The 20,553-nt window shown below is 40.4% G+C and overlaps 3 protein-coding genes across 8 annotated transcripts; all 3 read left to right on the top strand.

Moving 5' to 3' along the window:
- The first annotated feature begins 316 nt into the window (after positions 1–316).
- On the top strand, positions 317–3,477 carry LOC132845570 (cytochrome b-c1 complex subunit 10). Its single transcript, XM_060869642.1, has 3 exons — positions 317–451; positions 1,730–1,865; positions 3,260–3,477. The coding sequence occupies exons 1-2, from the start codon at positions 402–404 to the stop codon at positions 1,845–1,847; spliced, it is 168 nt and encodes a 55-aa protein (XP_060725625.1). The 5' UTR covers positions 317–401; the 3' UTR covers positions 1,848–1,865; positions 3,260–3,477.
- A 605-nt stretch (positions 3,478–4,082) lies between these two features.
- mbd3a (methyl-CpG binding domain protein 3a) lies at positions 4,083–10,304 on the top strand. 4 transcript variants are annotated; one of them, XM_060869629.1, is made up of 7 exons: positions 4,083–4,226; positions 5,102–5,261; positions 6,237–6,374; positions 6,538–6,628; positions 7,232–7,409; positions 7,542–7,694; positions 8,629–10,304. In XM_060869629.1, exons 1-6 carry the CDS (start codon positions 4,213–4,215, stop codon positions 7,687–7,689), a joined length of 729 nt encoding a protein of 242 aa, XP_060725612.1. In that variant the 5' UTR covers positions 4,083–4,212; the 3' UTR covers positions 7,690–7,694; positions 8,629–10,304. The 4 variants fall into 4 exon arrangements, with proteins under 4 accessions (XP_060725612.1, XP_060725604.1, XP_060725594.1 ...); XM_060869621.1 differs by having other exon boundaries at positions 7,217–7,409; XM_060869611.1 differs by having other exon boundaries at positions 4,083–4,322.
- Positions 10,305–11,359: 1,055 nt separating this feature from the next.
- LOC132845532 (RNA-binding protein MEX3B) lies at positions 11,360–20,071 on the top strand. Of its 3 annotated transcripts, none has more exons than XM_060869591.1 (3): positions 11,360–11,515; positions 12,347–12,847; positions 14,597–20,071. In XM_060869591.1, the coding sequence occupies exons 2-3, from the start codon at positions 12,385–12,387 to the stop codon at positions 15,955–15,957; spliced, it is 1,824 nt and encodes a 607-aa protein (XP_060725574.1). In that variant the 5' UTR covers positions 11,360–11,515; positions 12,347–12,384; the 3' UTR covers positions 15,958–20,071. The 3 variants fall into 3 exon arrangements, with proteins under 3 accessions (XP_060725574.1, XP_060725567.1, XP_060725558.1); XM_060869584.1 differs by having other exon boundaries at positions 12,343–12,847; XM_060869575.1 differs by having other exon boundaries at positions 11,360–11,768; positions 12,343–12,847.
- Positions 20,072–20,553: the final 482 nt, after the last annotated feature.

The following is a 20,553-nucleotide window of genomic DNA, read 5'->3' as shown; positions in this document are numbered from 1 at the left end:
TGTGTGTTTTGTTTGTATTTGTTTATTTATGTGTGTTTGTTTTTAAATAAAATTGTTGTGTTTATAAAGAGGATATTTTGTAGTTAAAAAAATGTTTACAACCTGGAGACGTTATATATATATATATATATTTATTGAAGCGGGTCTTTTTAACACACACACACACACACACACACACACACATATATACATACATATATATATATATATATATATATATATATATATATATATATATATATTTTTCTTGATTACTCGACTTGTTTACTTTTTTTTTGCATTGAACTATAAACGTTAACTTCCGGTTGCGTCGCGTTTATTTTGTCGTCACCGTCAGGCGCCATATTGGTTCCCCTGAAGCTTAATTCTCTGTCAGGTTGTGAAGACAAAAGTCTCCAGAAATGCTCTCTAAATTAATAGGACAGAAATATGTCTCTATTGGAAAGGCGTGGTAAGTTGTTACGGTGTGTGTTGCTGACTTTATTGCGTGCTATTTTGAGAGTGAGGCTTTTTGTGTCAGTGTGACGGTTGTGTCCTTGTTGACTTGTTAGCTTGTTGCTAACTGGTGTTGAGAAGGACACTGGCGTATTAATATACACTACAATTCAACCTTTTCACCCGCAGCCGAGCTGAATTTAACAGGTAATAAGTAAATAAGTAAATAATAATATTGTAGATTTTGATCTACAATATCGGTTTCTTGGAGTCTTAATCTGTGGATTATTATGAAGTAATTAGAGCTCATATACCTTCTTGCAGGTTATGTGCACGACATCCGACCATAACAATAACACTACAGTGTCCTCAAATCAAACACATGAGCTAAGGGATGTGGTTAAGGTGCTGGGTTACTGATCAGAAGGTCATGAGTTCGAATCCCAGGTCCACCACTGCTGGGCCCCTGAGCAAGTCCCTTAACACCCTCAATTGCTCAGTTGTATAAAATGAGATAAAAATGTAAGTCGCTTTGGATAAAGGTGTCTACTACATGCTGGAAATGTAAAATGACACAGAAGAGTCATGTAACTTGACAGATTACTTTGAGAATGTTTGTGTCTCTCATTAGTAAGGTCAGACAGTCCAACAACTGCCATATCCATAGCAGTTTTACTGCAGCCTGGTGCTTAAAGTTCTCATCTCGCTCATTTTCTACCGCTTATCCGAACTACCTCGGGTCACGGGGATCCTGTGCCTATCTCAGGCGTCATGGGGCATCAAGGCAGGATACACCCTGGACGGAGTGCCAACCCATCGCAAGGGGCACACACATACACTCTCATTCACTCACGCAATCACACACAATCACGCATCTTTTCCAGAGATGCCAATCAACGTACCATGCATGTCTAACCACTAAGCCACCGTGCCCCCATGCTTAAAGTTGATTTCTTTAAATAAATCTTGAGATTTTTCTACTATATGGAATTTTCTTTGTAAATTATTCAGGAATTCACATGTTAAAATGAGACAAGGTGTACTTGGATGCTACTGGCTTTTTACAAAAGAGGTACCTTAACCAATCTAGCCAAGTATGGTAAAATAATTAAATAGGATTATTTTAAATTGGTTAATCAAGTGTTGGTGGAGAAAAAGGAAAGACGATTACATTTGAAAAATGGGAGGCAGTTATTACAATAAATACAAATGAGAGCCCAAGATGGAACCCGGTGAAACTGGCTGCTTCGTATCAGTCAACTTCTTTTTGTTTACACGCTCTTCTGTGTTGCAGGATTCCCACGCTGACCGTATGGGGAGGTGTTGCAGGCATTGGAATAATCCACTTTACAGACTGGCGACTGATCCTGGACTATGTTCCCTACATCAACGGCAAGTTCAAGAAGGACTAGATGTGTGCGGACAGCTGTGTAAGTGTTGAGTTGGTTTGGGATCAAAGCTTTAGGATATAAGAAGCAATCTCGTATAAAATCAGGTCTCACAAAAGATACATAAAGGATACACCACACTGGCATTAGCTGTTCCTGAACTGTTCATATTTGTCAATATGGAAAATTCAAATCTAATAATTCTTTAATTATTTATTTAAGTCTTTAAATGATCAGAACATGGGGGATTTATTTAGATGCTGCAGCTGGTGTGCTGATGATTTCCAGTTCACTACTTTCTGTTAGCTGACCTACAGTAATGTCTAAACCATACTGCTTACCATGTTTATTTACCATACCTCTGTATGGATCAAGTATGCACTAATAAAGATCACATTTAGTTGAGATAAACGTATAGTATTTTTAATTATTACTATTTTACTTTGAGACACATTCAGATTTGTTCTAATACCCAAACTTTAATGTACATTATGTGGCCGAAGGTTTGTGGATACCTGACCATAAGACCCATATGTGGGTCTTTCCTGCAAACTGTAATTGTATAGGTGTCTCTCTAGCTTCACTATTTCCTTTCACATGAAATGCACTATGATGCCACAAGCTGCATGAAGACATGGTACGCTGAGGTTGGAGTGGAAGAATGAATCCTGAGTCATAAGATTTTGTGCTGTGCACGCTTCTGTCATAATATTGATACTCCTGCATGTAGTAGAAGGACAAAGGGTTTACAGCTCAAAGCATTTCAACATGGTGCACATTTGCACATCTGGCACAATGGCACATCTGGTGTTCAGCAATGCTTCTAATAATCTACTGAAGCTACTTAAAAGGTTGATGATAGACTGTCTACTCTGTCCTGGTGGACACACATGAAACAGCCTGAAGATTTATGCAGTGGTTGTGGACAGAACAGACTTCATAGCAGCGATGTTTTTTTTTTCTTAGATAACAAACATTGTTGTGTCTGTGAGTCAGCAATTACTCTAGAAACAAGATCATATTAGAAGTAGTGCATTGATGTAAACCTGTGGTTTGAATCGCGCTACTTTTGTTTTGCTGTTATAAAAAATTCCTCAACACCTTCTGACCAATCAGAATTGAGAGTTCAGCAGCTCTAAGGTATAATAAAGTATTTTTTTTAGGTTTTGTTCTTGACTGGCACCACAACTTCCGTGTAAGTCCCTTAAACCACAGATGTGGCATGCCTAGGTTTGTGGGTTTTGATTCAGAACTTGAAGCACTGATGTGGTTGTGTATGGCAAAAGCACTGAAATGTCATACAGCTTAGAATTAAACACTTTTTATTAACATACTCTTTGTTGGGAGAAGAGTCAAGAATAACAGCACAAGACGTTTTGTGTTTTATTAAATTAAAGAAAATGGAAACTGAATCATTGATGTAATTTTATCTGCAGGTCCAATGTTGTGCTGCTGAGGGAAAGATCAAGATGGACATCCCAACCCGGAGTTAACGGAAGATTCATGCTCTGCTGCATGCACGGGCTTCATCAACGTCTTTCTTTTGTTTAACAGTTCTGATATGATTTCTTTTTGGGACAGTCCATCTTCCTAGTTCTTTTGTTGCTTCAATTTTGGTTGTAAATGTAAATTAAAGCAATTCTTGTGATACAAATATGAATTCTGTCATCATTTTACAACACTGAACAGTTTGCTCCATAGCAGATTTGTTTCTTTTTACAGGGTCATTTCCATGAATAAATAATCCATGTTGATTACTTACAATTATGGAACAATTTCTCTATGCATCTGTCTCAATTATTTGGATATAAACCTCTGGACATTTAAAGGAGTTTTACTGCCTACTAATACTTGACATCTACTAAAATGGTTTTACTGACTCTGCTGATCAATAAACATAAATAACAAAACTTAAGTTCTATAAAGTTTAAAGTGAAACTGTTTTATAGCAGAATGATATTTGTTGTCTGCTAGTGTTTGTTTTGTGGGCAACAAATGATACTATTAAATGTTAAAGGTTCACTGAAGCTGCTACTTTATGTTAGTATCATGTATCAATCATAACACACTTCGATAGATGTTTGCTCACCTCTATTTTCAAAAGGTTAAATATTGTTTATTGTATTGTTCCAAAACAAGAAATCATTGTTCACAGTATCGACTCACATGTGGTGACTCACTTCTGAGCCCGAATACCGTTTTGTTTTGTGGTGTCGATTCGGTGATCTAGGAGTCGACTCGGGCTGTTCGGCTCTCAGTGTGTAGAGCGGGTAGGGGGGGTCATAAGGTGAGAAGAGCGGCGTGTGATATAAAGAAGAACAATTCAACCAACATCGCAACCCAAATTTATTTTCGGTCCAGTTGTACAAGCCAAACTCCGCTGGGAAGCATGGAGAGGAAAAGGTGGGAGTGCTCGGCTCTCCCAAATGGTTGGAAAAGGGAAGAAGTGACCAGAAAGTCGGGCTTGTCCGCGGGGAAAAGCGATGTCTATTATTTTAGGTACTGTTGCTGGATTAGCCAGTGGAGATAAAAGCTAGCTAGCTTAGCTGGACAACGTTGCTAGCTATTGGGAGGGGAGCGTTACCAACATGCCGATTAAATCAAAACACACCTACCCGATATATTTATCCAAAAAATGTCAAATAGTAAAAATTTTCTACGTAATGTTTGCTTTTTTAGTCTGTTATCTCCTACTATTATTACTGCGCACGGGGTTTTTAGCTAACGTAGCTACCTGGCACGCTACCCAGTGTTGTTAGCAGTATTGCTAACGCTAGCTAACCTTTAGCTCTCCGAAACCGAACTTTGTTGGTTTGCTTTACATTTAAATGTAGTTCCCTTTACACTTTACTGATTTCATTTAGCGACTGATCTGTCAACAATTAAGAATATGATCTCGGTTTAGTTAGTTTTGCAGTTTTGCTCTGACATAAACGAGCTTATGAGTAGCAACACCAGTGTGTCAACATGGCAAGATGCACAACGAGCTCCAAAGTAGAGATTGTAGTGTTGTTGTTTTTAACTATCGCGTTATTTATTGTATGGTCAAACACAACGATTTAAACCGAACGCAACAGAATGAAAAGGATCTAAACAGTTTTCTCTTGTCTTCATTTCCCCCCATTTCTCTTTGTTATTGTTTACTTGCTTTTATCTTCCCAAATTTGGTCAAATATCATGTAATGACTTTTTACCTTCTGTAAAGCATGAATTGTTTAGTTGTAACGTTTAAATTACGATTTTCTCTTTTGACTGTACTGTCTTTTTCTCTACAACAGTCCTACGGGAAAGAAATTTCGGAGTAAACCCCAACTGGCCCGTTATCTTGGCAACTCCATGGACCTGAGCACCTTCGACTTTCGTACTGGAAAAATGATCATGAGTAAACTGAACAAAAACAGACAGCGCTTACGCTATGAGCAAAGTGGTCAGAACAGGGTAGGTCAACATTATTCACATCATTAGGTCATGAGATACTGCATCCCACAATTCAAGAATGAGAAAAGATGCGGAGATACTTGTAAATGGGGAAAAAATCTGTAAATGCAATAAAGTACAAACCTTAAAGAAGTGATAGCTCACTGGTTAAGGTGTTGGACTACTGATCAGAAGGTCACGAGTTCGAATCCCAGGGCCAACAAGCTGCCACTTCTGAGCCCCTGAGCAAGGCTCTTAACCCTCAATTGCTCAGCTGAATAAATGAGATAAATGTAAGTCGCTCTGGATAAGGGCGTCTGCTAAATGCCATAAATATAAATAGGATCATAATACACTAATGTCAGTTTGTGACAGTTTGAAGCTTATGTTTTGTATTTATATAAATGAACAGACGTTTTAGGGAACACAGCACGCACATTTTAGCGTTCTTTAAAGGGATGATACTTTGAGACAGTGCTGTTCGAAAGGGGGTCTTGTTCTGTATTACAGCTTTCTGTACATTTAACATGGTTTCTAAAGAAGCATCGATGGTGCATTTAGTTTTATTCAATTATCGTTTTCATCAATTATCATGGGCAGACGAATAGTTTGGGGTCGTGTATAACTCTGCTGTTCAAGTGGCCTGGTTGAGAAGTCGATAGCAATAAGTGGTTTGGATTTTTTATGGTTGTTGAGCAAAGGAAGTCTATCCCTCTGAGCCTGCTTTGCCTTATCAGCAACTTTGAACAAAAATTTACTGATTTGTCTGACCCTGAGTTATATAATGCTGTCAGAAAAAGCTTGCAGTCTACTATGTAGTGCTAAACCTGCTTCTAGTAATTAGAGAATGACAGTTAGATTATTTTAGGAATTTGAGAAATGAGTTTAAACTGTTTGTTTTCTTTTGTAACTTTTACTAAAACTTTTTTTTTACTAAAAACTACTAAAAGAAAAAAGACAAAACATCTAAAAATGCTTTATGATTCTTTTTTTAAGGGTAAGCCTGATTTAAACACTTCTCTACCGGTGCGACAGACAGCATCTATCTTCAAGCAACCTGTTACAAAAGTCACAAACCATCCAAACAACAAAGTGAAGACGGACCCGCAAAAAGCTGTCGATCAGCCAAGACAGGTAACTTAGTTCCTTTTTCCTTTTTTTCCTGTATCAGAAAATTTCAGGTAAAAGGAAAAGACGCAACATCCGAATGAAGTTACTAATGCAGTAATTTTGTGTAACCTCACATTAGAGTGCCAGATTTTGTGTTAGTCTTTAACATGTTCTTGCCTATCTACAGCTTTTCTGGGAGAAGAAGCTAAGCGGACTGAATGTGTATGACATAGCCGAAGAGTTGATGAAGACCATGGAGCTTCCCAAAGGCCTTCAAGGTGAGGAACTGCATGTAAAACATAAGGATTAGTTTGATCAGATGTTTGTCAATAACCTCATTCATAAGGGACGATTTAAACCAGATACATTTTGTGTGTATCTTGTCCCATACTCTAAAAAGCCCAGATCAACACCCCAAGGTGCAAAAACATGTCAGTTAGCAATTTGACACATTATGCACATTACATAACTAAGTTAATTTAGACTTGCTGATGGCCGTGTGTGTTTGGCAAACTACAGAATTCCAAAATCTTACAGGTTTGTTTTTAAATTACAATAACAGATTTCACTGTCAATCACTTAAATTATAGAGCCACCCCAGTTAACTATTCCTAACCGAAGATTGTATTTGTGTGCGTACAAAGTGTCTGTAGCTACGACCCATCACTCGCTCACTCACCTGTATACCTGTTGCAAGACAAAATGTGTCTAAATGTGCCCACACACTCGCTTCATTTGAATAAAAGCATACCAGATGGTAAAATGGTAAACAGTATCTGTGTAAATTAATTGAACATAACGGCTTTTAATGACTACAAACAAAAAAAGTGGTGTGTTTGGATTTTAAATTGTGTAATGTCTGAAAGTGTCCTCCACTGCAGGGGTCGGCCCAGGCTACTCGGATAAAACGCTCCTGTCTGCCATCGCCAGCGCCCTGCACACCAGCAGCGCCCCCATCACAGGCCAGCTATCTGCTGCTGTGGAGAAAAACCCCGGAGTCTGGCTCAACAGCACGCAGCCCCTCTGCAAGGCTTTTATGGTGACTGATGAGGATATCAGGTATGCTTGTGGCTTAAAAAACAAAGTGTTGGTGGTTTTGGGCATACGAGAAGTATATTGTGGTTATGTTTAATATTATTTTCAGATTTTTGTTGTGCTATGAGTAGTTACAACACCCTGTCTCTGTTCCAGGAAGCAGGAGGACCTGGTGTACAACGTGAGGAAGCGGTTGGAAGACGCACTTATGGCAGACATGCTGGCACAAGTAGAAGAAACCTCCAGTGATACGAAGTCAGTGAAGGAGGAGACAAACGGCAGCAGTGAAACAGAGACTGTATAGCCATAGTAAGTAACTGATGTCCAGTTCTCTGATAGCAGTGATATTTATTTTCAGTATGTTGCTCATCTGCTGAAGAACATAAACTCCTACAAAGCAGCCAGGTTAATGCTTCTTGACCCTGAGACAGGAGTCAGTCGTTTCCAGTGCAGTCGTACAAGCACTATTGCCCCTTTTCCACCAAAAAGAACCGAGTGCTGTTTCAAAGTTGGTTCCACTGGTAAACCTTCTAAGAACCGGTTTGTCTTTCCACCGGCTAAAGAGCATCACAGAGCTGAGTCTGACGTCACTGTATACGTGTCACGTGTCCCAGCAACTTTAGCGCAGCAGCGGCAAACACAAACACATCAACAATAGCGGATGTTGCTTTACTGTTAATGCTCATGGCTTTGTGAACCTACATTAACACCCAAACAGAGCGAATCCAACGTGTACGTGCAGCTCCATGTAATCTGTATAAACGGAGGTTGTAACCGAGAAAGTACATAACGTTATTTTTCATTAACACAGAAAAAAGTTAGCCTTAGCATGTAGCTACTTACTATCATGTGTGCTTAAAGTAAAAAAGTATTAAACATTAGTATACTTAAGGCACATTATCAAATGCGCTAACAGTAGCCCCGCCCACAGCCCCTGACACAAGCGGTTCTTAAGTCTAGACCAGTAACGTTTTGGTGCTACTTAAGAACCACTTTTCCTGGTTCAGAGCCGGTTCTTTGGCTGTCGAAACAGAAAGAACTGGTTCTAAATTAGGCTCTGGCTCCGAACCAGCACTCGAACTGCCTCGGTGGAAAAGGGGCATTTGAGAAGCACTGACTTGTCTATGTATGCTGTATTTTTCAGATCCTCTTAATACATTAAAGTTCTTTACTTTAAAATGTGTCAATATAATTTTTAATGGGTGATCTATGATTCTAATATAATTTCTCTGTTTATCCCTAGATTGCAGTGTTCGTCACTTGTGCTGACCTACAGGCCATGAAAGCTCATGCTGTCTCTTATTGGAAAAGTAATACTTTTGATACTCTTTTCAGTGACCCTCCAGTTAAAATGTGAAACGTTGTTTTACGCAGGAAGTTTCTAAGATCTTTCACATTTGTAATATTTTTTTAAAAAAAAACAACATTTTGGTTTGTTTTAAATCCGAGCCAGATGTGATGTCTTGCCATACACCAGCTACATGCTTTGTTCCTACACACACACAAACAGAGAATGCACAAAGTGCTATCTGTAACAGATCACATCCTGATGAGAGCTTTTTGTTAGACTATGCTAGTAGTTTATCCAATCTATTTTGATCTAGTGTTTTGTCAACTCAGTAATACGATTACACTCATTAAGGAGTTTTAAACACAGTAACGGTTAGGATGTTACACAAAATATGGGTGTACACATATAATCACTCCCTGTCACTTAACTCTGAAATAGGTTGACATCCCTAGAACTAATCTTTTCATTATTGGTGCTTTTTTCCCCATTGTGCAGATTCTGACTGCATGGTGTGTTGTTCTGCTTGTCGTTGATTTTTTTTTTTTTTTTTTTTAAGGGTTTAGTTATACAGGGACAAAACAGGAAGTACAGTAATATAAGAAATGCTGGCTCTAAACTTTCTTGAACACAAAGTGTAAAACACAGAGCTCTTACTAGCCCAGCGGCCAGACAGAGACGTGTTAAAACTCTAAAATAAATCAGGAACAAAGGGCTCCAGGTGACTCATTAAGGCTGTTAATATGGCAGTTCTTGAACATACTGCACTTACAACTACTACCAGGAAGATATTTAAGTTCTAAAATCTTTTTTTGATGTACAGTTCTCTGTGCTTTTATAATTCCGACCAAAAAAAAAATCTGAATTCAAATGCATTTTATCCATCTAACATCATTTCTTTTCCATAATTAGATTGTTTCTTTTCTAAAATTTGGGCCTAAATGTCAAACGGGTTGCTGCTGGACATTTGCTGTGTTTAAAAACAAAACAAACAAAAAAAAATTTTTTATTTTCATCATTTGGTGCTGATAATTTGATAGGTCACATTTTACACAAAAATAATGCTTTTACAGGGATCATAGTAGATAAACCATGAGCTAAGGAACCGTTCTTCTTATGTTTGTACAAAAAGAGCTACTGTGAGTCGAGTTTAGAAAAGTTTAACTATGGTTTGACAAGCATAAAAATAAATATTACTATTCTAAACAATGCTGCTTAGCCACAAAAGGCGAAAGAGACAAAATGCTGAAAATGGGTACTGCATTGATGACCAAATCTATGAAGTTATAAATGATTATTCCCCTTGTCATTGTCGAGAAATTGAACAACCCAAGGAAGAACTGTTTTGTTAACTTTTATTCAGTCACCCATCTTCACATTTTATATGTATACATTGTGTGTGTGTGTTTTTAACATTTTGTTTGGAATACAGTTGTTTTCTATATATGCTGTTTGATGACATCAAACCTAAATTAAATTTTGTACTTTATAAAGCTAGTTATTTTGTTTGATTGGGGATTCACATTTAATAAATGAACTTTATATAGCCTTTGGTGCTTGATGATTTGTTTGAAATGGGCTTACTTTTGTACATTTGAGTAATAAAATTCATCTTTGATCTTTTTGATTAACTGTGGTCTGTGATTGATTTTTGTTAGAAATGTCTCATGTTGATATTAAAATCTAGAAATTTAACGAAATAATGCGCCTTAGCTACAAAGGTTGTGTGTCCTGTGATTTTCCTTAGTGCTTCTGCTTATCCCTAACCGATAACTGTGATCTGAGCGGCATGTTAAGATGGAAAGATTTGTTCAGAAGCGTGGTACCAAACTGTCTTCGTATCAGAATCTTATGAGAATAGCCATAAAAGCTGTGTTATAGAAGTACACAAATATTTGGACATATTTTATCCTAAACGTTGGTTACTCAATTTCATGTCCAAGATGTCAGTTCAAAGTTTTGTTTTTGTAGGTTTTGTTTGCAGCAGCATTGGATATTTAATTACATGTTGCTGAATCACAGTGGTGACGATATTCACTAAACAGTAGTGTTGCTTGTGCAATATTGAAAATTGGAATGCTACAGAACACAGACATCTTATGCCATCATGTGCCTCCATCTTTGTGGCAACACTTTGGGGAATACCAACAGATGGGCTATATAGTGTGTGTGTGTGTGTGTGTGTATATATATATGTATGTATGTGTATATATATATATATATATATATATATATATATATATATATATATATATATATATATATATATATATATATAATTATTATTTTTACCCCAAAATACAAACAGCAAAAAAATTATATATATTTTTAGATTTGATCTCTAATATCAACTTTCAGTCAGTTTGTAAAAACCTTAAAAAAAAAGAACATTGAACTTTAATAATCCTTGTTCTGTTTTTATGACATCCCAGAAATGCACGTTGTGTCAGATTATAACCACATTGTGTCAGTTTATAACCACATCAGTATTATACTGTTATATCACTGAGCCCTAATCAGAAGGCTTCATTTAACGGACGTGAAAATCGTGTCAAACGTATTAAACTCGTTATTACGTATTAAAATCGTTGTAGCGGTTGTAAGGCTCGAGGTTTGAACATGACCGGGTGTAGCCGGGACGCGCGTGCGCACTCGTCTAGCTGATGTGGGCGCCTACTGCGTGGCCTTTGAACTCCATTGTTGTGTCGCGGGTGACGTCAGCGCCTTGTGCGCGAGTGACTGGCAGGCAGAGAACGGCGTCGCGTGCGCCTGGCTAGACAAAGGCGGCGGACTCCAGGCAGCGGGAGAGACGAGACGCTGCTCTTCTTCTTCTTCTCTCTGTGTACGTTTTAGGATTTATACACTCATGGGACTGTAAAGAATCCTGCCGATGCATAGCTCGAGTCATGTGAAAGTAGAGAATTTTGCGGTTTTTGCCTGAGTCTCTCACGCTCGCGTGTTTGTTGACTTTTTTTTTTAAAAACAAATATTTTCTCCAAACGCCCCCCAAATTAGCAAACTCGGCTAACTCGTTGTAGCCCGGACTTGAGCTATTTGTTTATCCAGAATCTGAATACAGGAGCGGAACCAAACAGGTAAATTAAACGTGTGTTGTTGAGTCGCATTTATGTTTATAATGATTTGATGGTTGAAGTTTTGCTCGGCGCGACGCATTGACTCCTGCTTTGACTGTTACCCACAAACAAAGGCGGCGACAACGTGACTTACCTCCTGTGTGTTAGCCGGCGGCTAAAGCTAACATGCTAACAACAAAATGCAGCGTCCTTTTGTGGTGTCTTTTATTCCGCGTTTGTCATTCCGCGCTTTGTCTAAGGAACCTGCTCGTGTCTGTAAATGTCACGGGCGTCGTTTAAGATTCGTGTCTGGGAATAAATTTCACATTTGTTCTGACACGCAAGTTACCAACTCATGCTAGCGGTAATGTAGCCGAAGCTAAGCTACATTGCTAACCAGTGGTTGGACGGAGAGAAAGAAACAATAAGGACAAAGCAGAGCAGGAGGGACTTTTTTTTTAGTCTCGCTGCATGAAGTAGACGTTGTTTTTAACACATTTTTTTAAACAGTTTAGTGTTTCACACAACAGTCGGTGTTATTTTATTGTGGGTTTTATAAATATAAATATTTATAGAGTTTTGCTTTTCCGCGCAGAAAGCCGTTTCCCATCACGTCTAATGCTGATCGGCGGGCAGCATGCCTAGCCCTCTGTTCCACCCAGACATCATGGACCACGACGCGGTAGTGAGCGCGCAGCAGACCGGAGTCGCGTTGCCTGTAGAACCGGAACCTGAGTGCCGCGACGAGGGGCACCAGGAAGCGCTGCGCTTCGCCATCGACCAGTTCTCGCTCATGGCGCTGGACAAAGTGGACTCCATGGACGCGACCACGACGGGCACCGTGTCCGAGAACTGCAACGGAGGCGGATACGTGGACCTGCCGCTGCTCGACCATCCGGGCGGCTCCCGCGGCTCGCCTTCCTCCTGCTCCCCGTCTCCGGAGTACTACGGCACGGGGGGCTTCCACATGCCCCCACACACACATCCAGTGCTGGGAGACCAAAGCGCCTCGCTCTGCAACCGCAAAAGGAGCGTCAACATGACCGAGTGTGTGCCTGTGCCCAGCTCCGAACACGTAGCTGAGATTGTTGGGAGGCAAGGTGGGTTCAGTCATCATCTCCATCCTTTGTGATTGAACTAAACATGTACAGGCATCTCTTTGTCCCTTCTGGAGAAGTTGTTTATAGTGGATGTTCCAGTCATGGCGGTACTTTTGTTTTGTATTGTATTGTTGTTTCTTTTCTTTTCTTTCGTTTTAGTTGTGTATTGGTTTAAGTGATTGTGTTGATGGTTCCTGTGTTCTTGGGGCAGATGGTGGGTCGGGGGGGAGGGGAGACTCGGGGGGTCAGACAAAGCAGCACAGTCTGCACATGTCTAAGCAGTCTGTCCCTTCACCTAAACAAAAGAAACACATCGACCGACTCTTTTTTTACTGCACTATCGGTCAAGGCCACGTACTAAACCTCTCCTGCAACCGATTTTTATCCCCTGCGACCTCGTTAAGTTGATGTTTATAGTGCTGGTGCTCAATAGACACAGCTGCTGTTATGCTAAAACAGGGCCAGTCGGTCAGGGTGTGTGTATGTGTGCGCGCGATGCACTGAATCCGACTTCACTAAAACGCAACGCTTGTTCATATTTACTATTGGTTACTATTATATTCACGTTATTCTCAATATGAACGCGGAACCGACAGGTTATTAGAGGCACGTGCGCGCTCGCGGCGCTTTATCGCTTTGTTCTCTTTGTTTGAAAGTGCCATGCTTTCTGTCTCGGTCGATGACATCACAGCGCGCGCACGCGATTGGCTGCGCGAGGCCAAGCAGCCATATTTAAAGACACAGTACACCGGTACTTCAGAAGATCTCCTAATGAACATGTGAGCATGTGATTGGTTTCTTCTTTTTTTTTTCTAAACTTTTTGCAGTCTTAATGATTTATCACGTTAAATTAATAACCGATTCTATATCCCCATTGTCTTGTACAAGAAGCATGTGGTAGCCTACTGGTTAAAGTGATTAATGATCAGAAGGTCATGAGTTCGTTTCCCAAGTCCACCAGGCTGCCACTGCTGTGGGCCCCTGAGCAAGGCCCATAACCTTCAATCGCTCAGTTGTATAAAATAAGATGAAAATGTTAGTCACTCTGGATAAAGGCGTCTGCTAAATAACAATACCATGTATACATTAGATATACATCGCTCCTGGAATGACACGTGCACTTGGGGCGAAGTTGTCAAGCCCTGATTAGGAGATTATGTAGGGAACCATGTTTTGGCTTGACAGATATTTATTTCGTTTTGTATTGGTGGCTATATAATTATGCAAAGAACAATAACAGTGCTTAATTCGAATATATTATATAGTCAGTAATAAACTGTGGCACTAATGAATGAGTTTATTTAAAAACTGGCATTAATGTTTAAGGGATTATGTACAAATATACTACAATTCATTTGCTGTTATATTCTGTGTTTAATTTACAGCTGTGTGTACACCATCTGTGGTGTTTATATTGATGATGGAGATGAGCAGAAGATAAATTGTGCTTTTTGCAATACTCATTTGTTATTTTTGATAAAGTCTAAAAAACACCCTACTCTAACATTTAATAAATCACAAACGGAACACAAGGATCAATATATTTGCTTAATAGCTCTTGCATGTCTTTTGTTTAATACTTTGTTTGAGTGTTGTCAATGCACAGAACTCCCATTATTATTGTTGATTAAGTAGAATCAACTGCTAGTCGTAAACATGAACATGAACTATTTAAAAGCATCATGGTGTTCAGAAATATGTGCAATTATTTCCTTAAACTGAACTGGTGTCGTGTGTTTCTGATTGTAGGCTGTAAGATCAAAGCCTTGCGAGCGAAAACCAACACTTACATCAAGACACCAGTGAGAGGTGAGGAGCCTGTGTTTATAGTGACAGGTCGGCGCGAGGACGTGGAAATGGCCAAACGTGAGATCATCTCTGCAGCAGATCACTTCTCTATGATTCGTGCGTCTCGCTGCAAGGCCGGGGGAAGTGGTAGCTCTCTGCCTGGTCCGCCACACCTTCCAGGTCAGACTACCATCCAGGTGCGTGTGCCCTACCGTGTGGTGGGCCTGGTAGTGGGTCCAAAAGGGGCCACGATTAAACGCATTCAGCAGCAGACTCACACATACATCGTGACGCCGAGCAGAGAGAAGGATCCTGTGTTTGAGGTGACGGGCATGCCAGAGAATGTTGACCGTGCGCGTGAGGAGATAGAGACGCACATCACGCTGCGCACCGGCGCCTTTATTGACCTGCAGGGCCACAACGACTTTCACTCTAATGGCACAGATGTCAGCCTCGAGGGCCTTGGCTCTCTGGCTCTCGGGAGCGCGCTTTGGGCACGCAATCACCCTTCAGCACCCCCACCTCCTCCACCACCTCCCCCTCTCCCCCTTGCCATCCATCATTCAGGCCGCAAGCTCTCCACAGCGTCTTATCACAACGGTGGTCTGGGTTCTGAGCCTTACCCGAGCAGCCGCCGACCCACAGACAGCGCCAGTCCTACCAGTCCATTTAGCACAGGCAGCGGTGGAGGCACCTTCACCTTCAGCAATGATCCTGCGCCGGGAATGGCACCCACCTCTGATGAGCTTGGGTTCGAATTTGGCAGCAGCAATATCTGGGCACCGCTAGCCAACGGCAACAAGCAGGCACAGCCTCTTCGGCGTAACAGCAGTGGCCTGAGCGGGGGCACGGTCACACCACGCCTCTCACCAACACTGCCTGGTGACAGCTCTGCGCTGGAGCACCCACTGGCACGGCGGGCGCAAAGCGACCCGCTCAGCACGCTCTCCTGGCTTCATACAGGCTCGTCTTTCTCAGGAGGAAGCAGCAGCAGCAGTGGTGGAAGCACCACAGGCTACTCGTCCTGTTCTGCCTCCTCGCTGACTGGTGGCTCGCCCACCGACTCCGAGGGGGGCGGCAGCGTGGGAACCGCATCCGGCATGCTGAGCCGCTTGAAGGCCAGCACCCTGGGCAGCATGGTTCCAGGTGGCGGCAACAGGGACTGCTTCGTTTGTTTCGAGAGCGAGGTCACAGCCGCTCTCATTCCCTGTGGCCACAATCTGTTCTGCATGGACTGTGCTGGGCAAATCTGTCAGTCACAGGAGCCTGAGTGCCCCGTGTGCCACACCCCAGCCACTCAGTGCATTCGCATTTTCTCTTAATGGCACACAGTCGCTGGGGTGCTGTTGTCATCTCAAGCCCTGAAGAACAACCCCACTATTTAGAAATCCTACAGTAAACTATAAGGAGAGAGGAAGATGTGTACCTGCCTACATAGGATCGATAATAATTACTATATTAAATGACACTATTCTGATGTTGATTTATTATTATTATTATTATGAATAATAACTATGATAATGTCAATATTAACTGACTCATGTACTTATCCCAGGCTGTGGATTCAGCAGGTCAGCAGTGTACTTTATTTTTCCTTTGAGATGGATGAGGAGGATAGAAACCAGTGTCTTATCTATCTTTAGGCATTAATTTGATCTACCGCCAATGAGTCTGTCCATGTATTATACATTCCCCTCTCCCCTTCATTCTTGCTTCTGAGCAGGTTATTTTTTCGCTTGAGACTTTTTTCTACTTGCAGATATTTTTCAATTTAAGCTGCATAGGTCTGCACTTTTTTCTAAGGGTTCATTTTGAGAACTTTGTGAGGGACGGGAATGCAGTCTGTTTTTAATCTCGCACGTTCTTGCGTTTTCACAAGAATAAAAAAAAACAAAAACACGAGACTTGCGGAGCCTGCACACTCGTCAGACCAAAATAGTACAGAATTATTTGTTGACGTTGTTTTTATTATTATCGATGAAGAATGAAACACTTAATATTTATTCAAGTTAAGAGTTGATATCCAGCATAATGGTTAATGTTCTATATTCTGTAGGTAGATAGAATAGTTAACGTTACATAAGAAATATCATTACGATGCTAAGAGGTCGGTGTTCCGCCTGTCTTTGTCTCACAACCCTAAAACACTCATAAGCAAGTCCAGACGAGGGCGCTATTAGACCCTCGAACTAGAATACGCACTGTTCCTAAGGACTTGACCCAAGGTGGACACGTCGTATACACTTCATTATCAGACACACATGTTTGTATTTACTGTTTTGATCAACTAAGTTCGGGTTTGTTCATTCCTCTTTCGTTCCCCGTCCCGATGGGGTCCACTACAGCGCCCCAGCTACGGCGGAGTCGCCTTTCACTCCACGGACAACTTTATCTGTTACACTTTTATTGTTCTTTTAGAGTTGCTTTTTAAGTGAGCTGTCTTGTTGTGGGAACAGGATAGAAATGTTCTCTCCAACACCACCTTATTCTGAATTACCCAATTCTAGCGTAGGTAGGATGTAACTTTGCAAGAATGTTTCTTCTTACTGTGGATGTGTGTGTGAGTCCGAGTGAAGAGTGGGAAATCTTTATTATTTTTGAAATTCAGTGGACTCTTGTAAATCCATCCCACTTTGTGCACTGCGACACATTGCAATGTTCTTTCGGTCTCTGGCCAGCCTGGAGAAACGTCGGTCTTCCGCCCTTCCCATAAGGCCTTGCTCTTATTTTGAGGGCAAAGGCTCTTTGCTGTAATCCACACTAGCGCTCAGACCCTTTTCCGTGTTTTGCCTCTTTTTGTTTTTTGAGCTTTGGTTGGATGAAACCTGCGCCAGTAGCCCAGTGAACAGGTTAATTTTTTGTTGTTTTTTTCTCGCGACAAGCCATGATGACACCACACAGTCTAAAAGGGCTTCCTGTGATAATTCAGGTCTCCTTCAGTTACAATAACCAGGATTGAGAACCAATCAGAACCTGGCAGCTATGTTCACCCAGGGCTTCCATTCTCTCTGTGCTACATGTCCGAGAGGCCACAGACAAGGTGTAGATGGTGGGTCACAGTCCAGAGCTTAGAACCGATGCTTCGAATCGCAGTGGCTTTAAACCGGAAACTTCTGGAGCTGAAGTCAGAAGTGAGAATTATAGTTCTGGTTTACATGGTTTTATCTGTGTTTGTATATTCAGTTTCAGTAGTCAGTTGTGTATCAAACCAAGCCTCAGAAATGGTCCGTAATTTCACTTGTCCCATCTGAAGATTTTTTTTCCGCCTCCTATATGGGTACACGGATACAGAGTGTTCAGAGTTCAGAGTTGAGAGCATATGGTGCCTTGGTGGTGCAGATCACTACTGATGTTTAGTCTGTTTCTGAAGCACCTGCCCTTCAATTCTATAGAGACGATGACGATTGTGTTGGTAACAGGGATCCACCTGCTCTTGTGGTCTTATTCAGCTGTTTTAAGTCATTTTCCCCCTTGCTGTTGATTGTTTCAGAAATGAAGCGAGGAAAAGCCGTGTTTTTAAGTATTTGTCCAGTGTATGAACCTGCTGTGGTATCTTTTTGACAGGAATCTCTTCAGACTGAGGTTAGATCTTTTGTAAGGTTAGTTTTAAGATATTTTGAAAACTACACTCAAGGGGGTTTCTTCTGGAAATGTACAATAGCAGAACTGGTTTAAAGGTACAGAGTTTGCTCCATGGCAGTAACCTGCTGTAAACATCCCTTCATCTGAGCGCGTGCCGTCTGAAACTCCAGGTGTTTCTCAGTCTAGCAAGGACAAGACACCTCAGTCCATCCGTCACTCCGAACCTGGACCCAGCCGGCACAGACTTGAGACGGAGATTAGTTAGTGTCTCACCCCTTCTTTTACCCCATCACCCACCTCCCTAAGGTTTATAAACAGGGTTTACTGAGGAAAGCTCGAACAGGAGATCTGATCTCGGGCATCGGACTGGCACTAGCTGCCATGCTCCCATAGATCACTTAGCCCTGTAACTCTGCTCTCCTTTCTAGTGTATTTTTTTTTTTTTTTTTTTTGCTTTACTTTTTTTATATGCTGAACCAAAAGTCGTTTCAGTAACAAGGTTTCAGGCCTGACTGTAAATACCCTGAAAAACAATCATTGGGATTTTTTTTCCAGCCGTACAAACTGATAAGTTTAATAGTTTTTAAAACATTATCGTTATTTGTAAGTTAACTATCTGCATGTCTTGAAGCCATCAGGCATTACCTAATAATTTTCTAAAGGTGGAAAAAAAAGGACAAAGTTTTTACACATTTTATTTTTACAATTTATTTGCTTACTTTAACCTAAATATCCCAGATTATAATGTGACCCTTTTATTACTGCAAATTTATCTTTATTTTCCATATTTGTTTTTTTTTTTTCCTGTGTAAAACATATAGGCAATTTATAACAAAATGAGAAAATTATTGAAGAAAATTTAAAATTGAAATATATTTTATTTGAAAGTTTATGGACCTTTTAGTCGCGAGTCGGAACAATTGTATACACGTTATAATTCGAACTGACTTGACGGTTATCAGAAATGTATCAAGAGTTTTATTTTTTATGCTTCTTTAATAAAATCTTGTTTTTTGTTTTCGTTTTTTACTGTAAAACAATAAACCTCAGTGTCTTGGTGCTTTTCATTTAGGTTACTGTAGGGCGACACGTGGACATTCAGTACAGACTGGATGAGGATGCGGCGCTCAGCCGGAGGAGACAGTGTGTTTATGGGCTGCTCCCTGAAAGCCAGGTTGCTTTGAGTCTTGATGAAACCCACAAAACACAACTTTAATAAAAACTCGTTGTGTTAAAGTGCCACGTGGGAAATGGAGCTGTTCTAAGTTTTATCATTGTACAGCCTACAACTTTTTTCTTAGCAATTTGAACTGCAGTTTTTTTATGTGGCTGCTAGGAGGCACTGAAACCCAATAAACACAAGCACTATCCACTGTACATCACACTGTACACTTGTGCCTGCTATGCGGTTTATATGCCTTTTATCGTTCACTATAATCCAAAAAAATGTGTGTACAGAGAACATGGTGACATTGCACTTAATTATGCATTTGTTAACTAATAAAAATATTATTGTCGGTAATATATGAAATACACACGCATCAGAGGGGCTTTAAAATGATACAAATGCAGTAATTGGTGCTCTTGGCTTTTGCTCGGTCTGTGATGAGGCTCTAGCTATTAGGATGTGAGACAAGAACTACCATTTCCCCACCATATTTAATTAACCAGTGCAAATCTAGACTTGCTTTTGACTTTTGTTTATTGCAATCATAAACTCATGGAAGAGAAAGTCGTTGCTCCTGGACCACGTTTCTTTTCTTCCATATGTTTTTAAATTGGGTTTAGTTGTTTCTTTCATTTCTTTTTTTTTCTATTTGCAAAGAGCATAAATAAATCTCAGTGTTTTCTTTCCTTCTGGTATTTGAAAGTGTTCTTTATAATAAGGTTTTCTGTGCTTTTTCCATTTCATGATTTTCTCCTGATGCCGTATGTTAAACTTTAAAAACACTGATAGCATTAAATTTGAACTTTGTTGGTTTGTTTTACTATAAATGCTGAATTAACCTATCAACTCGGAATCCCGTTCCAAGAAACAGGGATCTGTTAATTGTAAAATAAATCCCATGTGATTTAGAAACATAAGAATGATGATTTTTAGTGCTAAGAGCGGTATTTAAATGTGAACAATAGTAATGGTGGCTCTTTATTGGACTCAGCCTTTTATTGTTGAACCAGTAACTTACATAACACTTTAGGGTCCAATTGATATTATTTACATTTACGGCATTTAGCAGACGCCCTTATCCAGAGCGACTTGCATTTTTATCTCATTTTTATACAACTGAGCAATTGAGGGTTAAGGGTCTTGCTCAGGGGCCCTGCAGTGGCAGCTT

The sequence above is a fragment of the Tachysurus vachellii genome, chromosome 1, assembly GCF_030014155.1.
Source record: "Tachysurus vachellii isolate PV-2020 chromosome 1, HZAU_Pvac_v1, whole genome shotgun sequence".
NCBI classification, from domain to species: Eukaryota; Metazoa; Chordata; class Actinopteri; order Siluriformes; family Bagridae; genus Tachysurus; species Tachysurus vachellii.
The sequence above is the reverse complement of the archived record's forward strand: the minus strand, read 5'-3'. Positions and strand labels throughout refer to the sequence as shown.

What these genes read in the sequence shown, in the direction of transcription:
- LOC132845570 (XM_060869642.1), top strand. Translation starts at nt 402, where the DNA reads ATGCTCTCTAAATTAATAGGACAGAAATATGTCTCTATTGGAAAGGCG. An exon ending in GTCTCTATTGGAAAGGCGTG is followed by an intron (nt 452 to 1,729) that starts GTAAGTTGTTAC and finishes TCTGTGTTGCAG; the next exon opens with GATTCCCACGCTGACCGTAT.
- mbd3a (XM_060869602.1), top strand. Translation starts at nt 4,213, where the DNA reads ATGGAGAGGAAAAGGTGGGAGTGCTCGGCTCTCCCAAATGGTTGGAAA. An exon ending in AGCAAAGTGGTCAGAACAGG is followed by an intron (nt 5,262 to 6,236) that starts GTAGGTCAACAT and finishes TCTTTTTTTAAG; the next exon opens with GGTAAGCCTGATTTAAACAC. An exon ending in GCTTCCCAAAGGCCTTCAAG is followed by an intron (nt 6,629 to 7,216) that starts GTGAGGAACTGC and finishes AATGTCTGAAAG; the next exon opens with TGTCCTCCACTGCAGGGGTC.
- LOC132845532 (XM_060869591.1), top strand. Translation starts at nt 12,385, where the DNA reads ATGCCTAGCCCTCTGTTCCACCCAGACATCATGGACCACGACGCGGTA. An exon ending in TGAGATTGTTGGGAGGCAAG is followed by an intron (nt 12,848 to 14,596) that starts GTGGGTTCAGTC and finishes TTCTGATTGTAG; the next exon opens with GCTGTAAGATCAAAGCCTTG.